Here is a 13,335-nt window from a genome sequence, read left to right on the forward strand (position 1 = left end):
CCAACCATGATTGCTCACATTTCCTCAAATTTGTGTTAGCAGCAGCCGCAGCAGGCAGAGAAGCCACACTAAAAATATCATAGAGTTCAGTTACGTGACATTAATGCATCACACTAAAAAATGCAATATCACCTAGTCTGTACAGTCTGCGATTGGGGTGCAAAAGACCTTGGAGATACATGACTTGTTCATCTTGATGAAAGTTAGGCAGTCTACACTGTCAGGGGATAGCCAGCTGCGCTTATCCATCAAGACACCACCAGCAGCGCTAAAGAAACGTTCTGAGAGAACGCTGGCTGCCGGGTACAATAAAACGTCCAAGGTATGTGAGGTGCTCAGGCCACACATCCATTTTGGAAGACCAAAATGTGAAAGAGTCCAAAACCTCCCTTGATGGTATTGATATTTAGTTCTAGATACTCCTGTACCATCCTCCCCATTCGTTCACCATTTGTAAGACGTGGACTCTGTTGTGCTGGTGCACGAGCTGGTCTAAAAAAGTGTCAAAGGACTCACAGAAATTTCTTCTTCCACTTACACTGCTGCTAATGTTTTAGCGTTGACAAATTGATGTGTCGGAGGTTGGAAGTCTAGAGCTGCAATGCGAACTGTGTGCTTCACTGGTGCCTTGGGGAGTGGCAACCCAGTAGTCAGCATTATTCCTAATCATAACTATACGGGGATCATGATGCAGATAATGCAACAAGAAGGCACTCATATGTCGGGCTCTACCATGAGGTCCAAGCCCATACTGTGTTGGTGGCTGGATAACAATGATGCTCGTTTCCTCTGTCCCCTCCTGCCAGCTATGAACAACAGAGAGCGGAGGATTATCCTCTTCATCTGACAGTTGCTCGCCCATTATCTCTTCCTCCTTCATTTGTTCCTCGGATCTTGCGCCTTCGATAACAGTTTATCACCAGCCCCCACCAACCAGTAATCCACACTCCCTTGGCACCCACCTGTGTGATGACAGTCTTTAACTTAAAGATAATGTTATCCTTTCCGCATGCTCCTCTGATTCCTCCTCTGATTGACCACCATTTCCTGCAGGCTATTCAAAGTGTGCTCCAGCATATACTGTAGATGACCAGAATAGTAATGCTGATGATAGTGTCATCAGTGCTAACCATATTAGCAGCCATTTCAAAACTGTGAAGAAGGATGCAGAGGTCCTTAATCTGTGCCAATTCTGTAAACGTGATATGTGCCATGTCCGTAGTGCGTTGGCCTAGGCTATACGACATGACATACTGCATCAGGGCTTATTGCTGCTGCCACAGTCGCTGCAACATGTTCAGGGTGGAATTCCACCGTGTAGGCACATCGCATAACAACCTGTTAACTGGCATGGACAAAGACATCTGTATCGATGACCCAAGGGGTGCGAATGGCGGAAATGAGCACAAAGCTTAAATGCTTTCTGAAGCAGCTCACCCAGGCCAGGATAGTGGCGGACAAAATGCTGTACCACCTTGTAGAGGACGTGAGCCATGCAAGGCACATGTGTGAGCTTGCCTGGCCAGATCGGACACAGCCTTCCCTGGATACAGGTTTGGCGGAGACAGCCATTGACAGTCTGGAGCGCTGTCCACAACTCTTCAAGCTGTATGACTGCGATCTCCAAGGCATATCAATTTTAATACTGCCTGATTGCTGTGAGCCCTGGCTGCGCAGTATGGAGGTGGTAGGGATTCACTCTGCACTGTTGGAACGTGTGTCTCATTAAGGCAGAGGTTGAGGGTGCAGGTGGAGGCCCTAGGGGAGGAGGCAGAAGCAGTGTAGGAAGTGTTAAATGTAGAGGTTTGTCCTGCAAGCCTTGGGGATTCCAAGACTTGTGGAGCAGCACCCGCCCTCACAGCCACCAGAGTCACCTAGTGCCCAGTCAGCGAGATGTAACACCCTTGGCCATGCTTACTCGTCCAAGTGTCTGTGGTGAAATGCACCCTGGCAGACAGAGATTTAGTCAAGGAATGGGTGATGTTGTCTGCAACATGCAGGTGTAGCGCAGGTACAGCTTTCTTAGAAAAGTAATGGCCACTGGGCAATTGGTACTGGGGGACTGCGACGGTCATCAGCTTTCGGAAACCACCTGTATCTGCCAGGTTTAAAGGCAGCATTTCCATGGGAGATGGTGGAGTTCAGCTTCTTAGCTTTGTCATGCGCAGGAGGAAACAATCTTTTGTGTGACCACAACTGCGGAACCATGGGCTGACTGCAGTGCTGAGAGAGGGTGGAGTGCGGTGAACTGGACAAACTGATGCACCATGAGAGAGGAGCAGGCGGAGATGCTACGGTGGATTGAGAAAGTTGTGTGCTCTTTCTCTGTAATCGGTCAAACACAGCAGGCATGTCCTCTTCCGTTACAGCACCACAGCTGGTGGCGGGCTCTCAGTCAGCGTGACTGGAGTGGGTAAAGAACCTGAGGTTCTGCAATCAAAGACCTGCCTCTCAACAGTTGGCACGGTAACAGAGGAGGAAGCAGAAGCAGCAGATGAGATTGATGGGGCAGCTGATGGTTGTTGGGGTCCGCTGGTTTTTAGCGCAATGAGATTCCCAGAGTAACGCATGTTGATTGCGCATGTGAATGTTCATACATGTACACCTGTGATGCTAATTAGTGGACACACTGTGATTTAACATGTCCCTTTTGTCACATTATTTTCAGGGATACCATCATTTCTGTCCAGGCCTATTTCATGAGTTTTTTTTAATATATATTGTGTGAAAGCATGGTTGAAAAGCAATGTCTGATTTTCATTTGTTAATTTTCATAGATTTTTTTTATTTATTATTACTTTTGTCAGATTCAAGTTATTTCTGTGACCATTGTGGGTTTTTCTGTCTTTAAACGATAGGTACCAACAATTTTGACCACGTGTGTATGACACTAGGAACAGAAGAATTTTTTGTGGCCTTTGGAACAAGCCTCTATAATACACTAGATGCTACAAACTATTTTAAAGTCAGGTCCCTTACTGTATGACATTAATAACAGAAGACTTTGTTGTGGCCTATGGATCAGGCCTCTATAACCCACTAGGTGCTACAAACTATTTTAAAGTCAGGTCCTTTACTGTATGACACTAGGAGCAGAAGATTTTTGTGTGGCCTTTGGATCAAGCCTCTACAGCTTAATTTCAACCCAACAAAATGACAAAGTACGAAACGGCAGGCTGTCTAACTTTTTGCAACTGAAAAATTATTTTTTTTAATGTTCTTTAAGTCTGCAGACAGTTTCATATCACCACAGCATAAAATTACAAGGTGGGATACAGCAGGCTGTTTCACATTTAGGAAGTGAAAAAAAATATTATTTAGAATGCTATACTTGTGCCTGGAGCACAATAGAAGCAGTGCACAACGCAATTGTATGAAATGTGCCGTGCTAGCTTTGTCTGTGGACCTCAGTAATGGCAAAAAAAATGCTGGAAGGTAAATTTAACAGCCACACTGGACACTAGCTAGCTACACTATCTGACTGATATACAACCGCCCAGCTACAGTAGCTAAAATCTTGCTGCTAACAGTGCCAGCGTCAGAAGCAGCCTCTCTGTGCTGTGTCAAAATGGCGCTAAAGCAAAATGTCCACTATTTATATGGAAAGAGACATGTGATTTCAGCAGCCAATGACACAAGCCATTGTCAGGACATTGTGGATGTTTCCTGCGCCCTGATTGGGTAGCCGCAATGTGCACACATAAAGTTAGGGAAAATAAATGAATTACTGTTTACAAGAATGCCGTGCCTCTGAGCTCTGCAAACCCCCTCCCCTTATCAAACACATGCCAAACGCTCATAAAGTGCTGAAAATACTTTTGTGGCAATGCAAATATTTTCCCGCACTTTTTGCCGAATGTTACCGATTTTATAAAATTTTGCTCAGGTTTCCGATCTCAAATCCCAATGTGCCATATTCGTGTCAAATTTATGTTTAGCGATCGTTTTCCAAACAAAGTCGCTCATTACTAAAATACAACACTCAAAAAAAGTGTTCATTTTTTGAGGGTATTATATTGTTCATGTATAGAGCATTATGTCTTCTTGGGTACATTTCGGTGGTATATAAAAAAGAGTTCAAATATTTTCTGGAATTGAATTAGTAATCCATACAGTGTAATATGCTTAGTGGGCGACAAGGCAACAAAGATGACAGAATCGCGTGAGACTTCCGAGGGAGAGACTGGAGGAATATAAGAGCCAGACCAGGTCAAACCCAGGCTGCAGTCTTCACCGCTGGGGTTCTTGCGGACTGGAGAGCCAGGAACCAGCAACTAGTGAGCGGACTGAGGGGACTAGGCTGGTCAGAAGAGATGAGCAGAAGAGCCAGGACCAGAGCTGGAGAAAGCTATCGGGCCCGCTAGCCGCAAGGTACCGACAGTTGGCATCACTGGGAAAGGTCGTAATGGATGACCAGCAGCAGAGAAGGGGGTCCATCGAAGAGTTTTGGACCCATCATCGCATCTCATTCAACCAGCAGACAGTAGAGATTAAACATTTGCCTCGAAGGCTGCAAAAGATGACGACTAGAACCAGGGTCACGTTCTTCAAAATGGAATGATAACATTACTGGTATGCAGTTGGTGTGATCCCAGAAGGAAGGGAACAGGATGAACCCTTCTTGATAAATGAAAGGGCCTAAGTGAGACTCCTCGAGGCAGTTCATGTAGGGACAACCACCTCGGAGAGATCATGATGTCCTTGGGGCTCCTCACCTCCTATGCGGGAGCAGGTGACGATTCAGGTGACACATGGAGCACCGAAGCGGCAGCAGCTTCTGCTGAAGCTAATTTGTCTAGGACATAAAATGCACACGATGGCATAGTTCTTGAAAGGAGCAACAGACCAGACAGATCTGTGGCTCTTGCCGGTGAACCTCCAACAAGTGATGGTCATGTGTGATAATGGCCATAGTCCGGTGGCAGCTGTGAAGCTTGGCAAGCTCACACACATACCGTGCTTGGCCCACATGTTCAGCGGTTTCTGAAAACCTACCCAGATTTGACCTTCTGGTCAAGGTACGCTGGCAGTGCTGCAGCAGCGCATGCAAGTGCCAGCTCACTGACTGGTGTGACCATGCTCTGGAACTCCACACTGCACATGCTGACATGGCTTTTTGAGCAGCAGAGGCCAGTTGTCAAATACCAGCTCCAACATGCCCGTCGATATTCTGGTCAGCCTCCATACATAACAACTGAAGAATGGACATGGACACTGACATTCGTGGGATTCTCTAAGACTTTAAGGATTCCACGGCAATGATGCCATCATTAGTGCAATGATCTCGCTTCTGTGCCTTTTTAAAAGGCGCTGCTTACAATGAAATTTGAATCTTTTAATGCGGACAACGTGGAGACGGAGGAAGACATTAGACAGGGAGATGCTACCCAGCCCAGCCTCATCTCTTGAGTTCAGTGCAGATTGGGTAACAAAGAGGAGGCTGAGGAAAGAGGAGTAACAGGAGCTGGAGGTTAGCACCCATGCAAACATCCCGTCTCTCCTACGTGGATGGGCTGAGAAGGAATGAGGAGGAAGAGAAGGAGGAGGAGATGGAGAGTAGTCATCATAGTGGAGACAGGGAAGTGTTGGCTGTAGTGACGTTTTCACATGTGGCAGACTTTATGCACCGCTGCCTTTCCCATCACTCTCGCGTTACATTCATCTTGCACAAAAAAGAGTACTGATTGTTCACCCTGTTATACCCATGCTACAAGCAGAACTTTGCATCTCTTATTCCTGAGGCATAGAGGTCTTCTGGTGCTATACCAGGAGGCCATTGTGATAAATATGTTGAAAATGTTCCCATCAGACAACACTAGCAGCAGGGGGCAAGCTTCCTTACCCAATGAAGGAGGAAAGGCCAGGGAGACACACAGCAGAGGCAGGGGTACACTGGCAAAGGCCTGGGCAAATTTCATGACACCCTACCAGCGTCCATGCTCTTATGACCGGGTATTTTTAACAAGGAGGGAAAAGTTTTTAAAGATGGTCATGCAATACCTGGATGACAAAACCATCATATTGCCTAATTCCTCTGCGACCTTCAGCTATTGGGTCTCAAAGCTAGACACCTGGCATGAACTGTCCCTCTAAGCCTTGGAAGTGCTGTTCTTTCCTGCCGATAGCATCTTGTCTGAGTGGGTTTATAGTGCTACCGGGGGGGAAGGGTGTCTGTTGACAGCCGAATGTGACTGTTGAAAGTGCTGACAGACTCACTCTGGATAACAATGAACAAAGCCTTGATTAGACCCGACTCTTCCACACTACTAGATGACAGCAGCATATAAAGTGTTTTTAATGTTCAATATTTGAATGAGGCCCATCATTTGTTACCTTCTAGGGTCTATGAATGACTCTACTTATAATTTTTCCTGGCTTTGTACTTTGTGCAAAGCCTTTAGGGTATGGTCAGTAATCAGCAGCTCTTTGAACGCAGCACATGTCCGTTGAGTCAAAAGCACTGCCAGCTTTTGAATGCAGGTGATTCCACATGTGTTTACTGAACCATGCGGAATCACTGCGTCCAATACATTGGAAGGGTGAAATTTATCTTGTGGAGATTCTCATCTCCACAAGATAAATTGACTTGCTGTGGTCTAGAAAAACGCTGCATGTCCGTCTCTGCAGGTAAGCCGCGGGTGTGGGTGCACGCATAGTGAAGATAGGATTTCTTGAAATCCCATCCACTATGCAGAAACATTTGGACGCTGCGGATGTACGCAGCATCCATACCGCAACGTTTACTGACCATGGGAACATATCCAGCACTTTGTGCTGAGCTTTTATGAGTGTACAAGTACCACAACTACACTTTGTTCACAATATTTGATTGAGGCACTACAGTTGGGTCTTCAAGAGTATATGGATGACTCTGCTTCCAATTTTGGGCAGGATTTGTACTTAGTGCATAGCCTTTATGAGTCTAGGAGTAACAAATAATGGCGATTTGAACCAAATGTGTATGAGGTCCTCTTTTATGTCTAATACAGGGTGTATGTGAGTCCCTAATTTTTCTCACTTCTTGATTCCTTCATTAATTACACTGAGATTTAAAAAAAAAATTTATAAAAAAATGCATTTTGGTTTTTTTAACTAACTGTATCCTTATATACAAGTCATTATACAAGAAAAAAATGTTTAACATTTTTTTCCCTGTAAACTACAATTTCTTGTTGATTTTGAATGTTTTATTGTCAGTCCTTAAAGTGGAGTAAAAGTGTGACACCATTGTTCTCAGCAGCGATCTGGGAGTCTGACATGCTTCCAGGGGTCTTCCCCATGCTGTTCTACTTCCATTCAGCACTTTTTCCATCCATTTCAACATTTTCACTGCCCCAAAGACCTCTTCAGGGCCTGCCAGAAAAATGCTCAGATTTCCAATTGACTCCCATTATACTCGTTACTCAAAACAAGCATCCGAGCATTATAAATTGCTCAAATTGAGTAACGAACATCCAAGCAGTTAGTGATCGCTCATCTCTAATTGTCCTCTTCTCCCCATTCAGGTCCCTACAATATCGGATCCTCTCAGTGGAGATCTTCTATATAAGAGAATTCTCCTGAGTGACCCTACAAGGATGGATAAGGACAGGGACAAGATGGCGGAGAGGATATTACACCTCACCCTAGAGATCCTCTTCCGGCTTACTGGAGAGGTGAGAGATTCTGATGACGTCACATTACATCATTCTTATCTATGGGAATAACAGATGGACAGAACTGGAGAGGTGAGGACTCTGGAAATGTCTGTAGTGAGATTTATTAATGTGTCTCTCCAAAACTAGGATTACACAGTAGTGAAAAAGAACTCTAATGAACACTGTCAGGCCCCTATGTCTGAGGGATGGGGAAGACCCCTGAGCCCAATCACGGGGCCCCCACCTCACTCCCTGATACATGAGGACATCAATAACCCGAAGATTCTAGAACTCATCTACAAGATGATTGAGCTGCTGACTGGAGAGGTGACACTGCTGGGAATGCTGGGACATTATACAGTAACGCTATGGAGGGATCGAGGGGATGACAGTATCATTGTATGTGTCAGGTTCCTATAAGGTGTCAGGACATCACCGTCTATTTCTCCATGGAGGAGTGGGAGTATTTAGAAGGACACAGAGATCTGTACGAGGACGTCATGATGGAGGTTCCCCAGCCCCTCACATCACCAGGTAATAGACAGAACTAAATACACATGGTTTATAATTATCTGTATGTAAAGAATGAAGTCAGTCACTGTATGTGTTTCCTCCAGTTCTATCCAGTGAGAGGACAACACCAGAGAGATGTCCCCGTCCTCTTCTTCCACAGGACTGTAAACAAGAAGATCTCAATGTTCCTCAGGATCATCAGGTAGATGTAGAGAAGTAATGAAATCTCCCCTATGATGTGCAAAAGACTGTGAAGGTCTTGTGTTCGGTGTATAAAACTGGTGGATAAAAAGAGACTGAAAGGCCAATTTATTAGTGATATCTGGAATTCTCTTTTTTTGAAAGGCTTTATTTTCCATTTTTTAAAGACAATGAAAATATTAACAATTAACAACTCAAGAGTCATGTACGTACTACCTGATCCATAACACACAACCATACTGGTCCTCATGCCCATCCCCCCTCTCCCAAAATGTCATTAACTATCATCTAATGCAGACATATGATGGAAATAAATATGCAGGGAATCCTATTGGACAGTGTCTGCTATTTCTAACCACCCTCCCCATACCTTATCAAACTTATAAGCACATCTTCTATTTACAATATATAGAGGACTTTATATAGTGTGTGAGGATCTGAGGTTATGGGTTATAAAAATCACCTAGGCAGGTTAACGATGCAACTATTTTTTATTCCATACATCCATGGTTGTACAATCCAGGTAGATGGCCAACATACAGTGTCCTCATTCCTTTCCCGGAGCCTATCGTCCCACTGCACAGGTATCAGGAGATACTGTCTCCCATCTTTTTGTTGTCCCACAGATTTCATATCTCCCGCCAGTATAGTCTGTAGTCACAGTCCAGGCTCCTCCAAACAACAATTATTACAACCAATGTCAATGTATCCAGGATCAACAATCCTTAAGAAAATTTCTTAAATCCAAACAACAGATCCCTCAATCGTAGCAGGAGGATTCAGCCCAGCCGGCAACCGATCTCCAAAACTCCATAGACCATCCATCCATCCCAGCTTGGATCCTCTCCCTTCAAAGTCACTCCAACAACTGCCTGATTCAACCTCTGTGTCTTTTTCTCCCTCTTCCTTAAACATTTTCCTTTAGCTCACAGAATGAAGCATATTCAATCACCTGGGACTACATGTTGGACCCCCCTGTGGTGATGGCTCCCCCTGGTCTACAATCCCCATTCACACAATGGGCCTAGGGCTGGAAATCAATTTGTGTGAGACCATGAGATACAGATGAGATTGAAAGAGTCTGGCCTTAAGGTACCGTCACACTGAACGATATCGCTAGCGATCCGTGACATTGCAGCGTCCTGGCTAGCGATATCGTTGAGTTTGACACACAGCAGCGATCAGGATCCTGCTGTGCCATCGTTGGTCGGAGCAGAAAGTCCAGAACTTTATTTCGTCGCTGGACCTCCCGCAGACATCGCTGAATCGGCGTGTGTGACGCCGTTTCAGCGATGTCTTCACTGGTAACCAGGGTAAACATCGGGTTACTAAGCGCAGGGCCGCGTAACTGGCTGTGACGTCACCGCTCTGCTTTACGGCTGGCCGGCGCTGGGGAACAGACACCGGAATGTAAGTATGTAGTGGTTTTTTAACCAGGGTAAACATCGGGTTACTAAGCGCAGGTTGTGCACATGCTGCGGAAAAATCCGCGCAGATTTGCAGGGGTTTTTTTCTCGCAGCATGTCAATTCCTTTTGCGGATCTGCAGCGTTTCTGCACTCTTTGACTTCCATTGAGTCGGGCACATCCTCAGCAAAACCCCTGATGTAAAAAAAGATTTGCGGATTTGCTGCGGATGTGCCTGCGAAAAACGCTGCAGATCGGGAGGAGGTAAGTGTGTGGGCAGGGTTATGTGCGTGTATGTGTGTGCCGGTGTCTGCGTGAATCTGTGTCTGTGTGCGGGTGTATGTGTTTGTGTGTAGGCAGGCATCGTCCGATGGGACTACTAATCCTATCCGGCTATGCCTGCTACAGTGACACCATTAGCCAATGATGGGAAAGTAGTCCCATCATCTGGCTAATGTGTTGAATGTTAAAAAAAAATACATACAGTACACATATAGTGCATACTTACGATATACACCTAATCCCTGAAGTCATCGATCATCTGCAAATAAAATTAAAATAATAAACAATATACTCCCTGTGTCCGACGTAATCCAATTAATAATGATTGTCCCACTATGATCTTCGGTGGAGAGCTGTCACATCAGCAGATGCGACCGCTCTCCAGGGGCTCTGGTGATACAATGATGGAGATAATCCTCCGCACTGTATCACTCTGCCTGTCACTTGCGGCACTACAGCGTGAGAATTTTCTCACAGCTGTAGTGCCGTAAAGTGAACTCCGATGATACACTGCGGGAGGGTTATCTCCGGTCAGTGTGTCATCGGAGGCCCTATAGAGTGGTCACATCTCCCGATGTTACCACTCTATAGGGAAGATCGTCGTGGGACACTCGTTATTAAAGAGGAACTGGGAGTATTTGTGTTTGTTTGTTTTTTATTTTTGCAAGTGATTGATGGCTTTGATTGGATTAGGCATGGAATAAAAATTATGAAAAATACTTTTTTCTATCTGTGTCTTTTTTTTAACCCATTAATAACTATAGAATTAATAATAGATAGGTGTCTTATTGACACCTCTCTGTTATTAACCTGGCTTAATGTCACCTTACAATCAAAGGTGACAGTAACCCCTTATTACCCCATATGCCACTGCTACAGGGCAGTGGGAAGAGAGAGGCTAAGTGCCGGAATTGGCACATATTACAGATGCGCCAATTGTGGGGTGGCTGGGTGCTGGTATTTTTAGCCAGGGGAAGCCAATAATCAAGCCACCTTTCTAGGCTATGAATATCAGCCCGCAGCTGTCTGCATAGCCTTTCTGGCTATTCTTATGGGACCACCATTTCCTGCAGGCTATTCAAAGTGTGCTCCAGCATATACTGTAGATGACCAGAATAGTAATGCTGATGATAGTGTCATCAGTACTAACCATATTAGCAGCCATTTCAAAACTGTGAAGAAGGATGCAGAGGTCCTTAATCTGTGCCAATTCTGTAAACGTGATATGTGCCATGTCCGTAGTGCGTTGGCCTAGGCTATACGACATGACATACTGCATCAGGGCTTATTGCTGCTGCCACAGTCGCTGCAACATGTTCAGGGTGGAATTCCACCGTGTAGGCACATCGCATAACAACCTGTTAACTGGCATGGACAAAGACATCTGTATCGATGCAAGTCGATGACCCAAGGGGTGCGAATGGCGGAAATGAGCACAAAGCTTAAATGCTTTCTGAAGCAGCTCACCCAGGCCAGGATAGTGGCGGACAAAATGCTGTACCACCTTGTAGAGGACGTGAGCCATGCAAGGCACATGTGTGAGCTTGCCTGGCCAGATCGGACACAGCCTTCCCTGGATACAGGTTTGGCGGAGACAGCCATTGACAGTCTGGAGCGCTGTCCACAACTCTTCAAGCTGTATGACTGCGATCTGCAAGGCATATCAATTTTAATACTGCCTGATTGCTGTGAGCCCTGGCTGCGCAGTATGGAGGTGGTGGGGATTCACTCTGCACTGTTGGAACGTGTGTCTCATTAAGGCAGAGGTTGAGGGTGCAGGTGGAGGCCCTAGGGGAGGAGGCAGAAGCAGTGTAGGAAGTGTTAAATGTAGAGGTTTGTCCTGCAAGCCTTGGGGATTCCAAGACTTGTGGAGCAGCACCCGCCCTCACAGCCACCAGAGTCACCTAGTGCCCAGTCAGCGAGATGTAACACCCTTGGCCATGCTTACTCGTCCAAGTGTCTGTGGTGAAATGCACCCTGGCAGACAGAGATTTAGTCAAGGAATGGGTGATGTTGTCTGCAACATGCAGGTGTAGCGCAGGTACAGCTTTCTTAGAAAAGTAATGGCCACTGGGCAATTGGTACTGGGGGACTGCGACGGTCATCAGCTTTCGGAAACCACCTGTATCTGCCAGGTTTAAAGGCAGCATTTCCATGGGAGATGGTGGAGTTCAGCTTCTTAGCTTTGTCATGCGCAGGAGGAAACAATCTTTTGTGTGACCACAACTGCGGAACCATGGGCTGACTGCAGTGCTGAGAGAGGGTGGAGTGCGGTGAACTGGACAAACTGATGCACCATGAGAGAGGAGCAGGCGGAGATGCTACGGTGGATTGAGAAAGTTGTGTGCTCTTTCTCTGTAATCGGTCAAACACAGCAGGCATGTCCTCTTCCGTTACAGCACCACAGCTGGTGGCGGGCTCTCAGTCAGCGTGACTGGAGTGGGTAAAGAACCTGAGGTTCTGCAATCAAAGACCTGCCTCTCAACAGTTGGCACGGTAACAGAGGAGGAAGCAGAAGCAGCAGATGAGATTGATGGGGCAGCTGATGGTTGTTGGGGTCCGCTGGTTTTTAGCGCAATGAGATTCCCAGAGTAACGCATGTTGATTGCGCATGTGAATGTTCATACATGTACACCTGTGATGCTAATTAGTGGACACACTGTGATTTAACATGTCCCTTTTGTCACATTATTTTCAGGGATACCATCATTTCTGTCCAGGCCTATTTCATGAGTTTTTTTTAATATATATTGTGTGAAAGCATGGTTGAAAAGCAATGTCTGATTTTCATTTGTTAATTTTCATAGATTTTTTTTATTTATTATTACTTTTGTCAGATTCAAGTTATTTCTGTGACCATTGTGGGTTTTTCTGTCTTTAAACGATAGGTACCAACAATTTTGACCACGTGTGTATGACACTAGGAACAGAAGAATTTTTTGTGGCCTTTGGAACAAGCCTCTATAATACACTAGATGCTACAAACTATTTTAAAGTCAGGTCCCTTACTGTATGACATTAATAACAGAAGACTTTGTTGTGGCCTATGGATCAGGCCTCTATAACCCACTAGGTGCTACAAACTATTTTAAAGTCAGGTCCTTTACTGTATGACACTAGGAGCAGAAGATTTTTGTGTGGCCTTTGGATCAAGCCTCTACAGCTTAATTTCAACCCAACAAAATGACAAAGTACGAAACGGCAGGCTGTCTAACTTTTTGCAACTGAAAAATTTTTTTTTTTAATGTTCTTTAAGTCTGCAGACAGTTTCATATCACCACAGCATAAAATTACAA

The 13,335-nt window shown here is 45.3% G+C and overlaps 1 protein-coding gene and 1 pseudogene across 1 annotated transcript; both read left to right on the top strand.

Annotated features, from left to right (window-relative positions):
* Window positions 1–13,335, top strand: part of LOC138664127 (zinc finger protein 585A-like) — a 153,288-nt pseudogene that overhangs the window by 120,793 nt on the left and 19,160 nt on the right.
* Window positions 7,417–8,853, top strand: LOC138664125 (gastrula zinc finger protein XlCGF66.1-like). The gene is made up of 4 exons (XM_069750561.1): window positions 7,417–7,655; window positions 7,785–7,964; window positions 8,048–8,171; window positions 8,255–8,853. Exons 1-4 carry the CDS (start codon window positions 7,578–7,580, stop codon window positions 8,368–8,370), a joined length of 498 nt encoding a protein of 165 aa, XP_069606662.1. The 5' UTR covers window positions 7,417–7,577; the 3' UTR covers window positions 8,371–8,853.

Source organism: Ranitomeya imitator, chromosome 2 (assembly GCF_032444005.1).
Source record: "Ranitomeya imitator isolate aRanImi1 chromosome 2, aRanImi1.pri, whole genome shotgun sequence".
In the NCBI taxonomy this organism is placed as follows: domain Eukaryota; kingdom Metazoa; phylum Chordata; class Amphibia; order Anura; family Dendrobatidae; genus Ranitomeya; species Ranitomeya imitator.